The sequence below is a fragment of the Nothoprocta perdicaria genome, unplaced genomic scaffold (assembly GCF_003342845.1).
Source record: "Nothoprocta perdicaria isolate Ctin4 unplaced genomic scaffold, notPer1 scaffold_46, whole genome shotgun sequence".
Classification (NCBI taxonomy): domain Eukaryota; kingdom Metazoa; phylum Chordata; class Aves; order Tinamiformes; family Tinamidae; genus Nothoprocta; species Nothoprocta perdicaria.
In genome coordinates this window covers 4173610-4193976 of record NW_020455710.1, presented here as the reverse complement: position 1 = coordinate 4193976, position 20367 = coordinate 4173610, and the positions used below count along the sequence as shown (strand labels likewise).

The following is a 20367-nucleotide window of genomic DNA, read 5'->3' as shown; positions in this document are numbered from 1 at the left end:
AGCRGGGCCTGCAACCCCCTTTTGATGTCTGCAGGAAGGAAAGAAGATGCTGAGAACTTTCGCAGCTCGGTGGAAGCCAGCCCGCACTTCCACGTCCAGGGTCAAGAGGTGGTGGAAAGAAAAATAAAGCCCAAGTGGGAAATAAGAAGTTAAAAGGAGCTCTTTCCTCCTCGGAGGCGGGTGGGCATGGGCTGGGACGTGCAGGGAGAGTGGTGGATGCCATGGGCTGCGGATGCCCTGCACTGAGTGGATGCTCCAAGCGAACGATTGCAAAAAACTTCCCTTAAAAACCAGCCCCAGCTGCTCCAGGAGCTTGTCCAGCTCCAGGGCAGCGCCTGCATGAGCCAGGCTTGCTCCATGCTGGTAGCGAAAGCATCAGGGTGAATCTCTGCCCTTCCAGCCAACACCGTGGGAGCTCATCCAGGAGTTTGGAAAGATATAGAAAACTAAAGGGGACGGGTTCCTCCTSCTCCTTCCATCCCTCTCACTGGCCAGGTCCCCTCGAACGCCAGTCCATGCTCTGGGGCACACCACTCACATTCAAGGGGACCCTAAATTTAGATATGCCAGCTGTGAGCACTATGCAAGATATTTAAGGGCCTATAATTTTAGACTAAGCATAATTGTGGGATGTATTTAATCGTGTTATATCTGGGACTGAGCAATGCCAAATATTTTCCACAGTTATTCACGTAGATCAGTGAATTAGCACAAGCTACGAGCATCCCTTTGCGGAGGTCATCGCTCAAGGGAGAAAAGGTGAACCTGAGTTTTCATTTTTGACAGTTCATGTTTGCAAGGAAAGTCCTTGCGCACTTATCAAATCGGGGCACGGAGAAGTCGCTGGGTTGCATGGGATGGATCTCGTGACTGAGGCTGGCGCAGACTCCATACATCATCAAAGTAAACAAAAATAAATCAATCAATAAAGGGGATTCATCAAACAAGCCGAGAAATGTTTGGAATTTTTTATCTGCTCGTAGATTTTCCACAAGCAGAAAACGGGCTGTTGGGCCAGGTCAGTGACTGGGTAAGTCGGCAGAGCTCCCTTGAAGTCAAAGTGCTAATTTATAACAGCTGGGGAAAGCTGGCTTGGAAGTCCCCGTGAGTCACCCGCATCGTTCTGCTTATAGAGCTGCGCTATTCCCCCTCYATGCCTATGAGCAACAAGCACGTGGTTGTGTGTAGGGGCAGATGACCATCCTTGGAGGCGAGAAGCATCTCGAAAAAATCATCAGAAAACCCTCTGACCAGCAGCTGTGAGGAACTGTAGTTGTTTTCAACCAGGAGAGTCATTTCTGCTGAACCCTGCTGGCACCTTCTCTTGGAAGGAAGATACAGGCAAGACTCTTCCTCTGCAGAGGTGAATACCATGGTTATTCCTCTTTCTGCTTTTTTTTTCTGGACAGCTTGGCCAGCACGCTAGAATTTCACAGCACAGCTCCATCCAGGCCACCTGGATATGGCAGAATGACACCTCCTGTGAAGATTCATGAGCTGGAGTCCTGCACCAGTGTGGGTTTGCTGGATGGTGCTGGTTGGAGGAAGCTACAATGAAGCAAGAGTGAGGTTGTGCCCGGCCATCATCCATGAATGCAAACTGCTCCTCCAAAAACTCCTCAAACCGGAGTCTTGTGATGGGTCCTTGGTGCAATGGATTCCGCGACCTCTCAAACCATCAGCTGCCTTCTGCATGCTTTTGAGGACTTTTTTCAACACCTCCAAGCATTTTCTTACACCAAGAGGTCCAAGTGAAGCGTTTCAGGCCCTCACTCCTGCAATTCTCCTTTTCCATGTTTCAAGYTTTAATTCATCTGCCAGAGATACCAGGTTGCAAAACACGGAGCACCTTTATTTTTATAGACTGCTCCAGGATTGTTCCAAATCAAGGCTGTTGCTCTCACTTACCAACCTTTCCAGACAGTGTTTTAAGTTATGTCATTTTTAATAAGTCGCAGCCAAAACGCTGACTAGATCAGTTTTGTTTTGCTGGCCCCATATCCGTGAAGTCGCCACCTTTAAACGCTTGCAAGTTCTTTTAGAGCTGATTGCCTGTGTTTTCTTAAGGAATTCCTTCGTGCCAGGTTGAATTATTCCAGACAATGGAAAAAACACTCAGCATATTCCATTGTATCCTGCTCGGATTACCTGGCACGCGCGTCGGAGGCAGGGAGGCTTTACAAGCTGCACCTACAACATGTGTTCAGATATACTGCAGCRACTAGAGGGGGAAAAAAAAGGCAAAAACAAAAAGAAAACCCAGGTTTTGACCATAATAGGAAAGACTGAGGCTATACCTGTGGCTCAATTTAGGAGAAATTTCGCATTGTAGAAAGGTGGGATGCCTGGAAGAGCATTTGGCGAAGCTGGTGCAGAAGCCTTCCATATAAGACTCCCTTACTGCTCTTGATACTTTTTGTAGTCTTTTTATGGGAAAGGGAAGTCTGGAGATAATGGGAACATTGTTTTTTTTCTTGGTAAGGATGCTGACGGGATGCTCTGGCTTGATGGCGTTATGTCAAACCCAGAACCTTTGGTGCTGCCCGGGCACTGGCTGCTCCGCGCTTGCTGCTCGAAGCCAGCCTGTCCCTACACAGGACACATCATCCATCATGATGGCAAGGGTCTTCTTCTCCTCCAAGTGTTCCTAGAGTTTAATGCTAGCTAGGCCAGATGCAAAGTCCACTGCAAGGCATTAGCTCCCAAATTACCAAGCCCCTGCTTGCCTCCCCCTTCTTTTTATCTTCTAGTGTTTCATGAGGGAGAAGAGGAGGAGGGAGGAGAGGATCGTTTTGAAGGATGACGAGGTAGCAGCTCATACCACAGCCAGCTTTTTGTCAAACACTCAGCACCCATTCTCCCTTTTTCCCCATGCATCTGGAGGTTCATGTTACCTTCCTACTTGGTGGGACTGTAAGGAACTATGCATGTCCTCTGAGCAGGTCCCAGTTTTCCAGCACAAGTTCTCAAGCAAGAGCCAGAACTCCAGCTGTTTCCACAAGGGGGATTTATTTTGTGTGTTGCTTTGTTTCCTTTTGCTTGGAAAGTGCATAACGGCCACCACGAAGGGCTGTTCAGAAAGCCTCGGAGGCGGCCACGGCCACGGGGATGCTGCCACCGTGCGGCCCTGGCCACTGTGTCAACCCTCATGAGCCAGATCAAGTGTCCCTGACCCAAAAAGGCAGCGGGAAGGGCACAGTGTCCCGAAACGCAGAACCCCACTGGGGATGCTCTGCATCCTGGGGGCTCTCCCTGTGTGGGACAGGGCACAGGGTGGCTGTGAAGCTGCTCCTGCCCGGCTCTTTCTGCCTGATAAGGTCCCCTTGATGACCCCTCAAGCCATGGGAAGMACCTTCTAGCATCTCATCAAAAAGAAAAGAAAACATCCTAGCACATGGACTTAAAAGCCACCAGGTTGGCCTCCGTGTTRAAATTTCTTTGTAGGCTACGAAAGGGGGAACGTTGGTCTGTTAATGTACAAAGGGCCAAGGTGTCCTGGCAAAGGGCTATTTCTTCCAGTTTATAACCAGGTAGGAGCTAGGCGAAGACTGGAGATCCAGGACTGCCATATTTTATGAAGCAGGCTGTGGTTCAGAGGAAGAATTTGTATAAAGCACAAAAGCAGCAACRGTGAGAAGTGGCCAAGTCTCCGTTTTGGTGTCATTGGGCTCTGCTTGTGGACCCTCTTCCAGCTCCCAGGCATCAGCATCGTATAGCGATGGTGGCCAAGGAGGACAGGGGAAATGGCCAGGCATCCAGAGGAGAACTGACGTGGTTTATAATATCACAACTGCACAAGGAAATGGGAAAAGACCTGAAACACCTTGGAGGAAGGATAGCTGAAAGCAGGCATCCTTGCTAGCGTATGAATCACGGGTATAGGCAAGGACATTCATCCACATTATGGATAACGGGCCTTCCTTAGCTCACTACAAATGATTAACTTTGAAAAATCYGGCTGCTTCCTATTATTAATGTTCTACCTCAGTGCCTTGTGAAGTGCCAAGAGAAATAAATTTGGGTTGTTTTCAGATTTATCTTTCACTGGTTTCTCTTCAAGGTGTTAAAGATGAAAARTGGTTGCAAACAAAACAGCAATTTTGCACATACTCATCATAAAATGATTTAATAGAAATATGATTCCCAAGCCATAGGACATTTTTCTTTCCASTTGCTGCATTTTTAAATTCAGTGGTTGCTTTGAACAAAACCTCGTCTGAGGGGGTGGTTGGTTTGTTCTTCTGATTTGGGATGCACTAAAGTACACGGCATCTGCTCAAGTTGTCTGAGCATGTGGTTTAAACCTGCCTCGAAGCGTCTGCAAGTGCGTTGTGCATATTTATCATGGAGACTGGGATTACAGTGTAATTATGTAGCACTAGTCAATAAAGCAGGAGTTATTGCARCAGCTCCCATGTCACCCATTGCAATCAAGCAGGGAGGGCACACCGTTAATCACTATAAATGCTTCCTGTGTGTTGGACGCAGCACCAAGGGGAACGTTTGGAGGGGAAGCTACAACGTGGAGACGTCGCTTCCTGAAGGCCACCCACTTTCTACCTGCTCGCAGGAGGTCACAGCCGTCTCCACCAGACATGGCAGCAATTTCTCAGCTGGCCACATTTGGAGCTACTACCGCAGAATGGAAGAAGCTATAAATGCTATTATTAATTATAGAGACAGCGAAGGACTTTTGACTTATTTTTCTCAGTTTGCTGCTTGAGCGGTTCCCAGAGAAGACGTTCTGTCATCACCCAAGTTCATTTCCCCGCACTTCAAGGGAAAGCTGCACTCATTTTCCAAAGCGTGCTCTTTTCCTATCGAGAAGCGTATCTAGCCATGGATGTGATAACTGTCATAACTGCTCTTGGCTCTGGGTGAGTTTGCTGTTGCTATAATAGAAGTCCAGTCCCCTTCCAAGCACAATAAATGTTGCAACCACCAGGCCCAGAAGTCTCTGTTCTAATTAAAGGCTTCAAGCATGGATATTCCGAGAGCTGCTGAGATTCAGTGGAAGCGGGACAATGTAAACACCTTGGAAAATGCCTCAGTTTCCAAATAAGCTGCCCACATTAAAAACGTTAATATCTATCCTACCAGAACAGACCGGCAGTGCAGTCAGTACATTAGCCCTCACTGTACTAAGCCATCAGGGAGACTTAAAAATATGTCATATTCATCCATTCCTAATAATTACTGATCAGGAGCAGTCTAGAAACTTGGTAATGGATAGCTGTTATTTTTACCCCAGACTTTGCATGGAGGARTGCCTACTGCTGCTAATGAATCCCGTCATGCACTCAGTTTCATGCTAGATGATGGATTATAAGGCCTAAGAGTCAAAAGCTTTCCTTGCTCGGTCAGTGAAGGGGACTGGAAATGTCTCATTCACAATTTTAATGCCCTCCATGTACAGAATCAAGATTCGGAGAAGGATTGAGTTTGGAAGGCATCTGTGGAGATCCTCTAGAGCAAACCTGCTGCTGAAGAAGGGGCACATGGAGCACATTGCCCATTGACCTGAGTATGTCTCAGCCATCCTGGGGACAGAGACCATCGGGAATAGTTAAATCAGTTCTTCATCTTCTGCATTATCTTCATCAAGGAATCCCTGAGGCCTTTTTCCTTGCCTTGAYGCTCACAAGCTGCCTGGGTGGTGGACACACAGCATCCACCTCAAGCTGGACGAGGTGARCTGGTTTGTGAGAGCTCACGGAACAACCCAGCAGGTGCCCTCCTGATCCCGACCGGTCCTTGCACTGCTGATGTGTCCTCCTGCACCCTCTCATGGACCACACAGGGGAACCAAGGGAGCAAAAGCAACTGAGAACTCCTGCCTTAGCTGTCGCCTGCTCTCCCTCGTATCCAGAGAAGAGAAAGAAAAAAAAAATTTAAAGGCAACATGAAACCATTCCACACTCCCAATGAGAAAATAAAAATGGATGTTGCAGGCTCATGTGTTCTATACGTTTCCAAATATTTCCATCTGCTTCTGAAATTTCCATTAGGAGTTGCCAAAACGTCTTACAGAATTGTTAACACGATGGTAAATTTAGATTCTTTTTTATGGAGAGACGTCTCCCCACCCTCTTAAAAGTCTGGTATCAATTTGTCCTGTCACCGATAAGCCAGAACTACGGCTGGAGCTGCCCTCTCGCCCTTCTCCTGGCTCTGCCCGTGCGGTCGCCGGGATGCGGATGACGGAGAGGACACAGGGCAGAGAAGTCACCGAGCACCACGGTGGCCACTAACCCGCGTAGCATCTTGAACGACGTCGTGTCTCCAGTCTGGTTCCTCAAGGAGGGGTCAGGCAAAGGATCAGCACCTTCTCAGCAAAGTGGCGTGCTCTTTCCTCTTAGGAAGTGCTTTCTGAGGGTTGGCTCATGCATGGGCTTCTTATGCTCAATCAATCGTCGCAGCGTTCAGGGTAGATCAACCCATGATTGGGAAAACCAAGCATGGGTTTTCCCGCATGGATTTTCCCCCAGGATTATTTTAAAGCCGTTATTCTCTCTGAATTTCTATTTCCAGAGCATAGAAAATCAGGGCTATTTTCCGTAGCTTCACCTGCCCTCTCGGCTATCAAAAGCTTTGCTAAAARTCCTTTCAAATTCCATTTGCTATGAGGAGCATCTTGCCACAACACTTAGGGATTTCTAGAGTGCTTAAAGACACTGAATAACAACTCAATGCACCCAAATTTTACCTTTCCTTAGGAGGGAGCACCCGTGTGACGGATGGTCTGGGAATGAAAGTTCTCATCTTGCACCATCTCATCGTTTTCTCAGTTCCTCTCTCTTTTTTTTCCCAAGTAGCACAAGTAAATACTTATAAGAATCTGCTCTGGCATAGCCCAGCTCTGTAAAGACAGGCAAAGAAGGCGTGTTGATGCTGCCATGCATTTTAAGTAGTTTTATCTTAAACTGTTGATATTTCATAACATTGCATTTTTTAAAGTATTAGTGACTATGCTCTTAGCCAGATCTTTTTTCTTTTTTTTTTTTTTGCATTTGCATGTTTGTAAGCAAAAAATAGTATTTGTCTGAAGAAAATGTCAAAATTTGAACAGATGGGAGTTTGTACCAAAAGAAGACTGTTTTGCTCAGAAATCACTCCACTTCCAAAACCTCACATAAAGTTTCATATCTTTCAGCAAATCTTGGCCTGGAATTGTAAATTCAAAATAAAAATACAGAAATTTCCTATGTTGAGCTTATAAATGCCAGTTTACGACATTTCCTGGTGTCTTAATGAGAGCCATGTGACTCAAGTTGCGTATTATAGGAAATAGCCAAAGGGCACGTATTATTTTATAGGTATATTTTTAACCGTAGAGCATTGCTTTTTAAAATTTTAACACAAGATGTTATTATCCTTTTTTAATTAAAATATTACAGTGGTATTTTTTTTTCCATTTTTACTGCCCACAATGCCTTCGGGTGAGGCAAGAGACGAAGCTCCTGTTCCTGGAGTCATCAGAGCGCCGTGGACCTTGGCCCGCTGCGATTCCTGCTAACCTCAGCTCTTCCCAAGGCTCCAGTCACCCCGTGGCTCCCGCTGTGAGAGCGTGCTGCGTGGCTCCATAAAGCTTTTCATGAGCATGAAGGTTTTCCAGCCCCACTACTGCTGCTGGATAGTAACAACCTCATTAAAACTAGTCTGTTCTACTCAAAAAGAGAAAAGTGCTGAAAAGCAGGGAGCAAAATGGCACGAAATGGTAGCAGAGCGGAGTGAATCCAGGTCACCGCTGAGCCTTGCTGGTTGGATATTGCCCATTTAGTGTCTCTGCTTCTCGATACTTGCTCCTTGCTGTTGTCCCCATGAGGAGCATCTCAAATCTCCATATCCTACCAGGGGATCAAACAGTATCCCTAAGACGGTCTGCATAAGCCTTCAGTGGCACCAAATTTGCCGTAAAAATATTTGCATGGTTTCAATTAAATGTTAGTCCAGGCGGACCCACGAGGATCTCTGCAACACTTTTAAGCTTTATGAGACCACGAATGTATAAGGGATGCCTTATACAGCTCTCTTAAGCATTGCTTGGTGGGCCAGCAAGATACTGGGTTTACAAGAGTTAAGTCTTGGGGGCTGGGGACTAACTGACATCTTCCATCTTCATGTGATCTCAGGTGGACACTTTATTTTTTGTCTTAGGAGGTTTATTTTCCTCCAGACTGATTGGATGAATTGTGTTCCCGGAGATCAGAGAGTTCAGATGGCAGAGGATCCTCTTACCAGAAGATGAAAGCCAATATAATCAACTGCACAACTTCAAAACATGCAGCTTGTTCTTGTTGGCTGCGCCTAAGTTTTCCCTGCAGAGAGGCTGTCGACAATGATTTGATATCAATCCAGTAACAATCCCTGGTTTCTAATAATAATTTGCACTTCAGTAGAAATGTTCATGTGAGGCTCTGAGAACATTCAGCAGATGGTCATTAGTGAAGCTCTGCAGTCCTCCTGTGAGGAAGAGATAACAATTATTAGTCTTGTTTTACAGATGGTGACACGGAGGTGAGGCACTGAAAGGTAAAATAACTCTCCTAATTTTCCATAATGAGCCGGTGGCAACAGATCTATGAATGAAACCCAGGCATCCTGCTGCAATTACTCTACAAATCCCCTCTCCTTATCTCTTACAGGAAAACATGGTCAAGGAGGTGAGCCTGGAAAGTAAAAAGAGAATGACTCAAAGGCAGGATTCATGACATATTTTTGGAAATAGGGAATTAGGTCTAGGTCAATAAATAACTGGAAAACCAAGGGGATGCAATTTGAGAGGCATGTGAAATAAGGATGGATGGAAAAGTAAGAAGATAATGGAAGGGAGGGGAAGGAAAACGGAGTAAATCTGACTTTTAATTTCCACTCTTGGTTTCAATCAGCTTGTAAAATTAAAGGTTAGGGCTGTGAGAGAGAACCAGCAGAGCTTCATCTGTGCCTGTGCGGGTACRTGTGGTGGCTGCGGCCTCAAGCACGGTGTGCCAGTAACAAAATCCTCATTCCCGTGCATCAYTGGATGCTCACAACAGAAGTGCTGGCAGGGAGGAACAGCCGGGCACTGCCAACATCCACGGATCGGGAAAAACACGGATGTGCTCGTGGCACTGGATGTCCACGTGCCATGGTGCTCGGTTGAGGAACGCAAGATCTCGAGATGATCTGAAGCCCCTGCCTCTCTGACCTTGCAGGAGAGCAGGGACAGGGAGGGTGGAAAAGGGGCTGGAGCTCTTGAAAATGCCAGCACTGTCTGGGCATACACTGGAAAAAGAGCCGGGAAGCAGGGGGTCTGGCCAGGCTGGAGGCCGCTGCTCCAAGCAGCAGGTCTGTGYGGAGCGGGAGGTGCAGCACCAGCCGCTTCGGGGACTAATTTTAGCTTTCAGTGACACTSTCCTTTCCTTTCTCACCCAGAACGTCTGCACTGTTCATACTGATCAACTGGCTGATAGCACGGGCTGTCTCTAACATCACACACGGACGGCAAGGGGAAGCCAGCCCAGCGAGCTGGCCCCGTGGTGAGGTTTATAAAACAGCCAAATGGAAGCCAAAAGACTCGAGTTTAATCCCTCCAGTTAAGTCATCTAGATTCCTTCTCGCCACCAGCCATCTGATCTCAATCAACAAATCTTGGCTTTCATCTCTTAACCTAGCCAAGGAGCGCAGTGCTCAGGCTTGAAGTAATCTGCATGCGAAATGCTTTAGTAATGATTCCTTCAAGAGGGATTTTATTATGATTATTCCACAAAAACACTTTGATGTGTGAGTGGCATGCAAACAAGAAGGTGTCTTGCTAACATTCCTGATGCACATTTCCCATTTATAATTCCATAAAAATGTGCAGTGTTGTTCAATTGCTAATGCTTTATAATTTAATAGAAGTATTTATAGTAATTTATAATTTATTTAATAGTAACCTGTTGACAGAAGATTATCAACGTGAAGCCAAATCACTGGGTATTAAAATGGCATGATTTTTGTAYGGCAGAAAACACTTCCAATTTGTCTATTCCTCTCATCACATGAGTTATAACATTAGGACTGGCAAGCAAGTCAAACATATAAGTGCCTACATCTATAAGATCTGTAGGCTACATCATTTCTATATGCAAGATATTCCAATGAATCGTTGCAAGAGAGAGCTTTGAGTGTAACACCATGTACCTTCGCGATGGCAGAGCCACAAAGGGGGGATCAAAGGTGTGACAAAAGGGTGATACATGGCTCTGTGAGGAGGGATTTTGGGGCCATTTTTGAGAGCAGAAGTGGTGTCTTCCTTGGGTAGAACAGAAATACAGTTTTAAACCCCAAATCATGAACATGCATGTTTAGCCACAACCAGCAATGGATCCAACCTGCAAAGGAAGGATTATATTTGATCAAGTACTGCCTGATAGAAAGAAAACTGGAGGTCCCCATTCGGCTGCAAGGAACCMGTTTCCTCAGTTTCTTCCTTCCCTCACTCGAATGTGACCTTAGTTGTGATAACGTCGAGTGTTATCTCACCATCCCTTTTTCCGCACGCACATGAAATCCTATCTTATAGGCAACGGAGACAGTGAGAATAAGATCTGCCACTTTGCCAACTAAAATAATAGCATTACAAAGCTCAGCGTGGCTTACATTACTGTGCCTTGTTCAATCAACAGCCGTCCCAAAGGTACGCACATATCGCTCGACCATTTGAGGGGCTGGCAGCTGCCTCGGCACACTTACTCCTTTTTATTTTATTTTTTCATCCTGGGGCTTTTAAAAATGATGGGAGGCTGAAGGCAAGAACTGATGCATTGTAGATGACAACAAAAGAGGCTCTGTAAAATTGCTTTTGGCATCCCGTGTGCGTTCCCTCTACATCTTATAAATTACTGCTGCATTTCAGTGATAAAAATAGTTTTTGGATTTGGAATTGATTACAGTGAGATAAAGCTCTAATAAAAAAAAAGTACCAACACATAAATATTCTGAACATACTAGGGTAATTCGAGTTGATAAAAGTACGGTTCTTAATTTCTTCCTTTTAATCAGAGYGCGCACACATACCGCAGCGCAGATAAGACCTCAGCAGCTGTTTCGCTCCGGATTCCCAGAAACGGTGCTGCGCCTCTTGCTGCTCTTAAGACGTTTTTATGGCGAGCTTCATGCTACCACCGGCACCAGGTACCTTCTGCAGTCGGCAAACGCTGAGGCCGGTGCACGGTGCTTTTGAATCYGGTTCACGGGTTCCTTTCCTGTGCCCTGCGAGGTTATCGCACGACCCAGGTTATTTCTGGTTGACTCATCCCTTAGTGCATTAGCTCGGCTCCTAGTGTTTTTGCTGGAGTTGGGACCAGGGTCAGCCGAGGGAGCAGATATGTGTTGTTTTCAGCAATTCAGATATAAACAGAAGCGTAACTTTTTTTGCATGAGGACTCGGGAGCAATTCCTGTTTTGGGATGACCCAGACCAGCCTGCTTCACTCAAGCAAAATGCCTTTTGACTGACCTCAGTGATTTAAGGCTAAAAACCAGCTTTGCACCATGACAAATGCACAGCCTAATGCAAGACATAAGTGAAGGCGATGGCCAAAACACRACAAGCTGTTGCAAGTCAGACAACCCTTAAAATTCCTCCGTGTGCATAACACGAGCAATAAAACAGGTGCTCCCAGCAGTCCCAGGCAGCGTTTCCACACTGGTAAACACGCACACGCTGACACCGTGTTATTTTTAAAGTCCATTTATTCATTCTTGTGTACATCCTCCTTAATTCCACTGACATACCATCGCTACAAAGGCGCCCCGCTCTCCGAACACTTAAACCAAGCCCCCGAGTTTCAAGTGTGGGTATGAAAAGTCACGGCAAACACACGGCTGGGACGCGGCGGCCGCTTGCAGCACGGCGGCTCCAGTGGTTGCAGTTCCCGAAAGGCGTCACCGTCCCCTCCTCTCAGCAGCAGTAAGAAACCTTTGGGTATCCTGAGAAATAAAATCCAAGCGGACTAAAGAGTGTTGGCTTATCCCACCAGTAGGGAATTGTGKTTTTGCTTGTTTTTTTTTTTTTTCTCCTCTCCAGGTTAAATATGAGCTCCCAACAATTGCTGGGAGCATCGGGGTGGAGGGATGGGATTGGGGCGGCAGGGCTTAGTGGCCGGTTCGCTTGTCACAAGGATGTCCCTAATCCAGCACGATGCAGAGCCTGGGAGCATCCCATGAGCGCAACGGGACCTCAGACACGAGCCTCTCTGACCACATTACACACCGGGCCCTACGGCCACGACTTCAGCCGAGAAAAGCAAGCAGGGAGCGATGCAGAAAAGGGTGCGAGACGGGCAAAATGCGACACATTCCTTCAGTGCTGACTCTTCGTCCATCTCCAGCCCCGTCGGCTTGCTCCCTCCACCTTCAAAACACGCATAGATCCTCCCACCGGATTTGCTTCGGAGGGAATTTCTGATGCCCTTGGCCGGGCTGCACCGTGAGGAGTCTTCTCAGAAAAGCTATGGGAAAAGTGAGAGCCGGCAGGGCCAAATTCCCCATGCCAGCACCACCAAAACCTCAYGCCCCTCCTCAACACCACAGCACACCAGGTCACTTAAAACAAGAAAAAAAAAATGGAGATTTCTATAAATAAAATCTAAAATAATTACAGTTTGCCCTCTACTGACACTTGCTGTTCCAGCTGTCAGAAGATACGAGRAGGATTGAACGCGGCTCCGGAGCAGGCTGGGGAGACCTTGGGCACACCGCGGGTAGTACCACTAATGGGTCGATAATAAATAAGATGGGAAAGATAAATCAGCTTCCTGCACGTGAGGAAAAGCAGGGGCTTTCACAGTTACAGAATGAAAGGTGTTGCTTTAAAAAACGAAAAAAAAGATAAAATAAAATAAAATAAAATAAAATAAAATAAAATAAAATAAAATAAAATAAAATAAAATAAAATAAAATAAAAGGACTTGCATTATAACAGGTTGGAAAGTCTTCTCTTTACTAATGTGGTCTAAGTAGCTCCTTTGCCTGTGCCCTCTTCATTCCTTGCAGCCTGCAGGGAAGCTGTTGCATTTGGATTGTGCTCAATTCTTATTTTTTTTCCCTTTCAGCTAAAAGTGTGTGGAAACGCCTTTTTTTTTCTTTTTTTTTTTTACAAATTTCCCACCAACTCAAGACAGAGAAGATTTCACACCACAACAGAGGATCTCTAGAAACTTCATATATATAGATGCAAACCATGGGCCCATGCCAATAAAACTGTAAATGCTCAAACTGAAGATTCACGGCATTTTTAGACTGGTCTTTTTTTTTTTTTGTCCTGTTTTTTTTTACATAAAAAAGGACAAGTGTCGCTCCAACACATTCCCAGTTTGCAATAAGCTGCATTTAGCAGCTTCATCCCACCATACTGCTGTTAAAAACAAACACTCCTTCCACTGCACGGGTGCATGAGAACACCCGATCCTGATTCTCCAGCCCCGGCAGGCTGCAATTTCTCTCCAAAAACACCTTTTTGGCTCTTACTCGGCACGCAGGCTATGGAGCTCCACTCTGGCTGGGGAAATCAAGGACATCTGGGTCCTTTCTGACTTTTCACAGTATCCTTTAAAAAAAAAATACAAAATAAAACAAATAAAATCCAGTATGCAACTGGGCCGCGAAACCCTGCAAAATCCCATTTCTGGATATTCCAGGCTGGATATTCCAATATCTGGATATTCCATTCCAGCTCGACGCTTAGGGCAGAYGAAGGGTCTGGCTTTACCCACACTAATGCACTGAGGCCAGGATGGTGCAAGTAAAAGCAAGAACTCTGATTCTCATAAAAAYGTTAATAATCTGGGGCAAAAAAAAAAAGGTAATGGATTAGGGTAGGCGCGGAGCTGGCCTGAATTCTTCCTACAGGAGAGAGGAAACAGCGGCTTTCCCAGCGGGCCAGCGCTGCTGGGCTGTGCGTGTTTTCTCTTGATTTAAAAATTACCCCGGTTGAGCTGCTGGATTTCGCTGCACCTAGAAGCGAGAGCAACGTCTCAAACCTCAGGAACCCAAGAGCGAGGCTGGGTGTGCAGCTCCAGGGGAAACCACAGAGCCCTGCAGACTCCCRAAAGCCGTCTGAGCGCACGAGCTCTCCACCTCCGCTTCCCGAGCGGTTAAGACGCTTCCAAGCTTTTCCCAGCTTATCCTCACGGCACCTCAGAGCCTCTGGAGCCATTGGGCGGAGGGAGAYGGAGCCTTTCGAGAAAGGGGACGGAGCTGGAGCTGCCGGCACAGCCGAACCACAGCTCAGCCAGGCTGGGATGGCTCCGGAGCTGCTCCACTTCCAGGAAATCTATGGCAATGGTGCCCAAAGGAATATCCCCCAGAAGGTGCTTATCCTCCAAGGATGAGCTCCTCTTTGCAGCCCCCAAGTTGGACATTGCTCCCATTAGGCTATTTAGAGATAATCATAAAATCCTCTTCTTACTCAGCTGCAGAGACCTTTCCTACGCTTTCCCTGTGATTTACGTCTGACCTCTGGATCCTACCGACGAGCCCCGCAGCGCTTGCAGCTGAATCAGCCTTGGCTGGAAGACCTCCTGCAGGTGACTTTCCCAGGATATTTTGCTTCTCTGCTGTGTCAAGGAAATTTAAGCAAAGGAGAGCTGGGCAAGGGAAGAGCTGCCCATGCAAACCCAACCATTCACCCCAAGCAACACGTCCAGGTTCAAACAGCTTGTGCCAGCCAGCACCCAACAGGAACCTTTGTGTCCACACCATGATCTCCAAGCCATGCCTAGGCTCATCTGCAAGTACATGACAGCCGAGACTCAAACAAGCAATTTCTGCATCTCTTCCATAGGAAATCCGCAGTGTTACAGCGTGGGGCCAGCTGAAGGAGCAGCGTCCATCCAGCTTGGAGCAGAGCTGCACGCGGCATGGAGAGCATCTCCTCCAGAGAACCCGGCCGCACCGCAGCGCCCGGCTGCCAGAGCACACGTCACGCTCCGGAGCATCCATCTGCTCCAGCAACGGCCRGCCTGAAATATTAATTAGGAGATCTGATCCCTTCTCACCAGAAACAATCTGGATTTTATAGCTCCGGCAGAGGCCAGCAGAGCAGACCCCGCTCTGTGCTACATCCTTTGCTGCTGCATAACAGCTTTCAAGGAAAGAACYGACCTGGCGGGGAGGACACAGACTGTAAAACATGTGGACATCTGSTCTGCTAGGTCCATCTTTCACGTACCCCCACGCTCAGTTCCCCCTTTCCAAACGCAGACTCGGAACAGAGAGCGAGGACTCCTCCGACATAAACAGCCATAATACAGCAATAAAGATTAATGACTAAAACTTGCCATTTTATGTATAATCCTCGGGGATTTACAATCATTAATCTTTATTAGTGGGTAATAACTGTTTAGACGTTAAGGACAGATTCTCAGCTGGACACAGCTGGCCTCACTCCAGCCCAGCCGGTGGAGCAATGCCAGCGCACACCGTGCTGACCCTCGTGCCGAGCGGGACCCATCCCCATCGGCAGGAACCCTATTGCTAGCAGTATTTCCCCAGCAGCAGGAGCAGGCCAGGGAAGGCAGCTATTTGTCTTTCTCTGCACCCGAACAAGCGAGCTGCATGTGTCCAGGAAGCTCAACAATAGACATGTCAATAAACATGCGGAAATTCAATGAAAAAGCAACAGCAACAGAAGGAACCCCAAGGAGCAGGGAAGTGGATGATTTTTGAGGCAAGACTCTAAGATCTGGTTTGGCAGAAGCACAGCTAGGAGGGATGTAACAATCTTTGGCATATGAAAGAGTGAAAGCACCATGACGGGCTCCCAGAGTCCCTCTAAGAGGAACAAGATGGAAGAGAGGAAAATGAAAGAGCATCTTGGCTGGTTTTTCTGAGAGAGGAGTTTGGGGYTTGTTTTTAATAAAGAAGAGGTCTGTTAAACAAGGGAGCTGGTGGGAACCTCATCTGAACTACATCGGACCAGTCACCAATGCAATGTTGCATCAGCAGAGCCGGGTTTCCTCATCTAAAACATCTAGGAAACAATGGAGATGTGCAGGTAGATTCTAGTTTGCCAAGAAGAGGCAAAAACCAGGACCACGGGCATGCATTACCTATGGACACCTCTGTGTCCCCACTGTGCACCAAGATCAGGAACTCTGCCCCAAAAACCTTCCTTCTTCTGTTCAAAACTTGGGCAACGTCACCAGCTCCCCCTTTTACCAGGATGGGCCAGCTGCCTCTGGAAGTGGTGGTCCCACCTCWCTAACACATCAGAAATGTTTCCTTCAAGCTCATAAGCAGAGCAGAAKCCAGGAAGGAAGGCAGAAATACAGTACATAGATATCCATGTGAAGTCTTGTCCACCTGGAAAATCTCCAGAGGAGATGGGCAAGTCACCCATGGCAGCAACATGAACCCAACACGTAGACCAACAAAGTGACCAACAATGCTCTCCAACTTCTCGGTGAAGTCTTAGAGACCTGTGGGGAGTCCAGAAATGGGTTTTCCACAGCCGATCTGCAGGAGAACCACAGTCAGAGAGCACAAGCTAGTGATGGTAAGACCTCAAGAGCCCAGCAGCATCGGGAGCCGTGAGGCATTTGCACCAGCTCCCTGCAGGAATAAGGCAGAGAAGAGGGCACGAGCATCACRTTGAGGCCACAGCTCTGGGCTCAGCTCTGAGTAGAGGTTTCAAMTGAATGAAAGAGCCAAGGAGCAGATCCCTGTCTTGAAGCCCGGCACATTTTCAGAGCCGCCAAGGACATGAAGTTTTATCTCTCCACCTGCTCAAGTGTCCAAGAAAAACCAGGGTCGGTGCAAGCAGTGATCACTTAGACCACTTTTCTAAGTCACACTGGTCACCCAGATCCACTTGTGCTGGCGCAAATGACTTTTCAAGGAACAAAGTCRTGGAGGACCGGGAGGGAAGTTATTTTCTTGCATGTCCCATTGTAATAATGTCATAAAAACAAAGGGATGAGGCGACCCAAGCCCGGCAAGAGCAAAAAGCATGAAAGCAAAGCACTCAGCATGTAGTGTCGAGGCATGCAGGAATCCTTGTAGCAGAGGGATACTAGCTGCAGACAACACTGACATTAATTTTCTATTGGAAAACRCTGGTGACATTAATATCTGCTATTAATATTGAACTCTGACAGTATCGCATAAATTCAGCCCGTCAATTAGAGTGGCACTGAAATAAAGGTGCTTTGAGGTCAAGGAGATGCAGTGTCCAAAGGAGATTTATATTCCAGGAGAAAAGCAGCAAAAACAATCTTTAACGAGAAGCATCAGATCCATATGTAGGAAAACCAAAGGGTGGTTTTAAATGTCATGTTTTTCAAAGGGAGAATTGATGCTGGAAGCAGCTCCCCAGAGCGGCTGGCCGGACTCTGCGCGGCAGCTGAGGATGAGGATGAGGAATCACGAGGACCCTGCGCCGACAGGAGAGCGAGCGGAACCGGACACGTGCACCCAGCCCAGGAGGGGACAGGAGTGGTCGGGAATCCCGCAAGGTCCTTCAGCATTACACCACGAGGCGAAAAATCCCTGGATTTCACCCACAACAGCCTAGGAGCCCAGCCTGCAACACCAGCCCTGCTCTCGTGGGTGGCAAAGGGTTGGACCCTGGGCTGGACTTTGTCCTGCTGAGCATCCACCTTGATGGTGAAGGTTGGGATYTGGCCCCGAGTGTCTGCATTTAGAGACAGCCCCACGGGCAGACCCCGGCTTTGCAAACTGCTTTCTTCAGAGCCTGAATACACTTGTGCCCGTTCGCAGCAGGATGACCAGGGGCTCCTGCAAGCCCATCTCCTTGCCCCGACCTTCTCCGAGGACTTCTCTTCCCCTATTACGGAAAAGACACAGAGGGAGTCAGAGCAGCAGGTTGTAGGGGAAAGCCTCCAACAAGAGGAACAGTCTGGGAGCGAGGGCAAGGGGGCTGTCACCACGACCGGAGCACAGATATAACCACGGGCAGGAACCCACCAGCTCCACCTTCCTCCCGGCCCCCGCAAAGGAGCCAAATCGAGATCCTTGATTCTAAACTCTTTTTTACCATGCACATTAAATACTTCCCACCACACAGGCACTTCCTCTCTTCTTCCTCCTTTCCTGCGACACCTTCTCGCCAGCAAAGCCCTGCAATTATCCCCTTCTGTGGCCTCATTTGGCATTATCATCATCACCACGCATTCATCCTCACATAAAACAGAAATCTATTCCGTCGAGCACTTAACATAAATATTAAAATAATGGAAGGGACAAAATATAAATCTACATACAACTTCATGACTACCATAGCACCTATTACCATGACAAAGCAAATTCCGGTTCAGGAGGAAGGGACGGGGAATGAGGAGCAAGTGAGGAAAGAGGGATCCCGAATGTCATTAAATACGTAAATCACTCTTAAAAATTTTTGTCGTTGCCGTTGTTGCTTCGCGATTGTTTTACGGTTACCAATCTCATTAAAATTCATTTCACTAACCAGCTCGTTCTATGTCACTATGGATACCAAAGAACCCTTTTAAAAACTTCGGCGAGGCGAGGGTTTCTCAGAATAAAAACAAAACAAAACAAAACCCGGTGGCTCTCGGTTGGGGCTCTCCTGGCGAGTCCGGCCACGCGCCCCTCCCCGGCACCCACCAGTCCACAGAAGGGCAATTCATTTACAAGGGTCCAGTTCTCAGTCTCCCAGGATGAGCTTGACAAAAGAGGCGACGTCTGTCTCTTTGGATTCGTGCAGGGTGAAGAAAGGATGTTGCTGGGAAAGAAAAGAAGAGAGAGGGGGGGGGAAAAAAAAGAAAAATGTTTTAAAATTTATTACTTGCAATTCAAAGGACCAGAGCTCATGACTTTTCAGCCCATCTCCTAGACAGCGAAAAATAGTGTTTTTGCTAATGTGGGGCTTTCTGAGGGTCCCCGCCTGCATCCTCTCCCCGAGGTAGACGTGCTGCCCGCCGCACAGCAGCACGCGCAGGAAGGCTGATGCGGCGCCTTTTCGCTCCGTATCCRGCTCGAGCTGCGCCTTTACCCTCCGGTGACTCCCGAGCCGCGTTTCTCCCCCRGGATTGCTCATGCTCCCGGCAGGAGACGGCTGCTTCGCTCCTCGCGGCCGCGGAGGGAAACACAGCGCGGCACGCTCTGTGTTTAACTGCTTCATCGCGGCCAGCGTGGGAAGACATCCTGCCGGAGAAACCTCGCCTGCATCTCAGCGCGAACGGGAAAATACGTGCAAGGAGCGAAAACAGCAGCAAACCCCATCCCAGCACAGCAACCCCTTGCTGCTAGGGCCGGCACCTGCCACCTCAGCATTTAATACACAGTTATTCACTTTTTCTGGTATTGAGGGCTGAGCCCAAAGGGTTCAGGGAGGGATATGAGTCCCAGCGTATCAGAGGTGACCGAGAGGTGCCAGGGTACTGTAGAGCTTGGGCGAGTGGACTCCTCCTGGCTTGTGCTAGGTGACTTTGTGCTTCCCATACATCTGTCCAGGGGTTCGATATATCTCCACGTACAAACCACATTTTTAAAGGCATTTGGGGGTTTGCAGAGGTTTCCACAGGTCCCCCCACAGCAGCACATTCACAGCTGCACTGCTTGAGTTAAAGACGGGCCAGCACCGTGCCATGTCTCCCAACCCGAGCCCTGTGCAACCACCCGGTCAAGACACCCTGCAGCCGAGTCAACCCAAGGCGACTCCCTGACCACCAAGGGAGGAGCCCTGCAGTAGTTTCACGGTCCACTTCACCTGGGGAAGTGGGTTTTAAAATGAAATTAAGCATCCGTATCAATTTTCCTGATGCTTAAGATAGCACTGAGTCATATTTTCCATGAGAAACCTCAATTCCGCAGGAAAGCAAGGGAGCAGTCTTGGTCTAAATGACAAGTCCAATCCGGTACCGCAATTTAATGCCATAAGAGAGAGAGAGGAGGGAGTAGAAAAAACAAAACAAAACAAAACACCAACCCACAGCCACAGGACCTCACAACATTTATGTCAGCCATAAAATACCACAGCATTGAGATACTCTGGAGAGGTGATCCAAGAACCTAATTCAATAGAAATGCACTCGCCTGCCAACCAGTATTAATGCTGCAACAGACAGAGCTGCTCTGGTGAACTTTTTTGATAAAAGGCCATTTGGCAAACTTTATAGATTTGCTTAAAATATATATGTATTTATTCAATAAAAAAAAAAAAAAGGAAAAAAGGAATAAACCTTGGGCCTCCCTTTGTCTGAAACCAACGTTTGAGCAAACCATGCGTAAATCAGATCTATATATAGCCTAATTGCATTACAGAGCCCAGGAAGAAATGCCACAGGAATTATTCATTGGTTACACTTCATTTTTAAAAGGTGCATGGATTTCCAGGACATCTAGTACCTGAAGAGCATTT

The 20367-nt window shown here is 47.5% G+C and overlaps 1 protein-coding gene across 1 annotated transcript in view; it reads right to left on the bottom strand.

Moving 5' to 3' along the window:
- Positions 1–13614: 13614 nt before the first annotated feature.
- The window catches only part of MAP2K6 (mitogen-activated protein kinase kinase 6), a 36246-nt gene continuing 29493 nt past the window's right edge, over positions 13615–20367 (bottom strand). Inside the window, exon 12 of the mRNA XM_026046752.1 lies at positions 13615–18729. Coding sequence (XP_025902537.1) covers positions 18652–18729 — 78 coding nt within the window. The 3' untranslated portion in view covers positions 13615–18651. The remainder of the gene's footprint in view (positions 18730–20367) is intronic.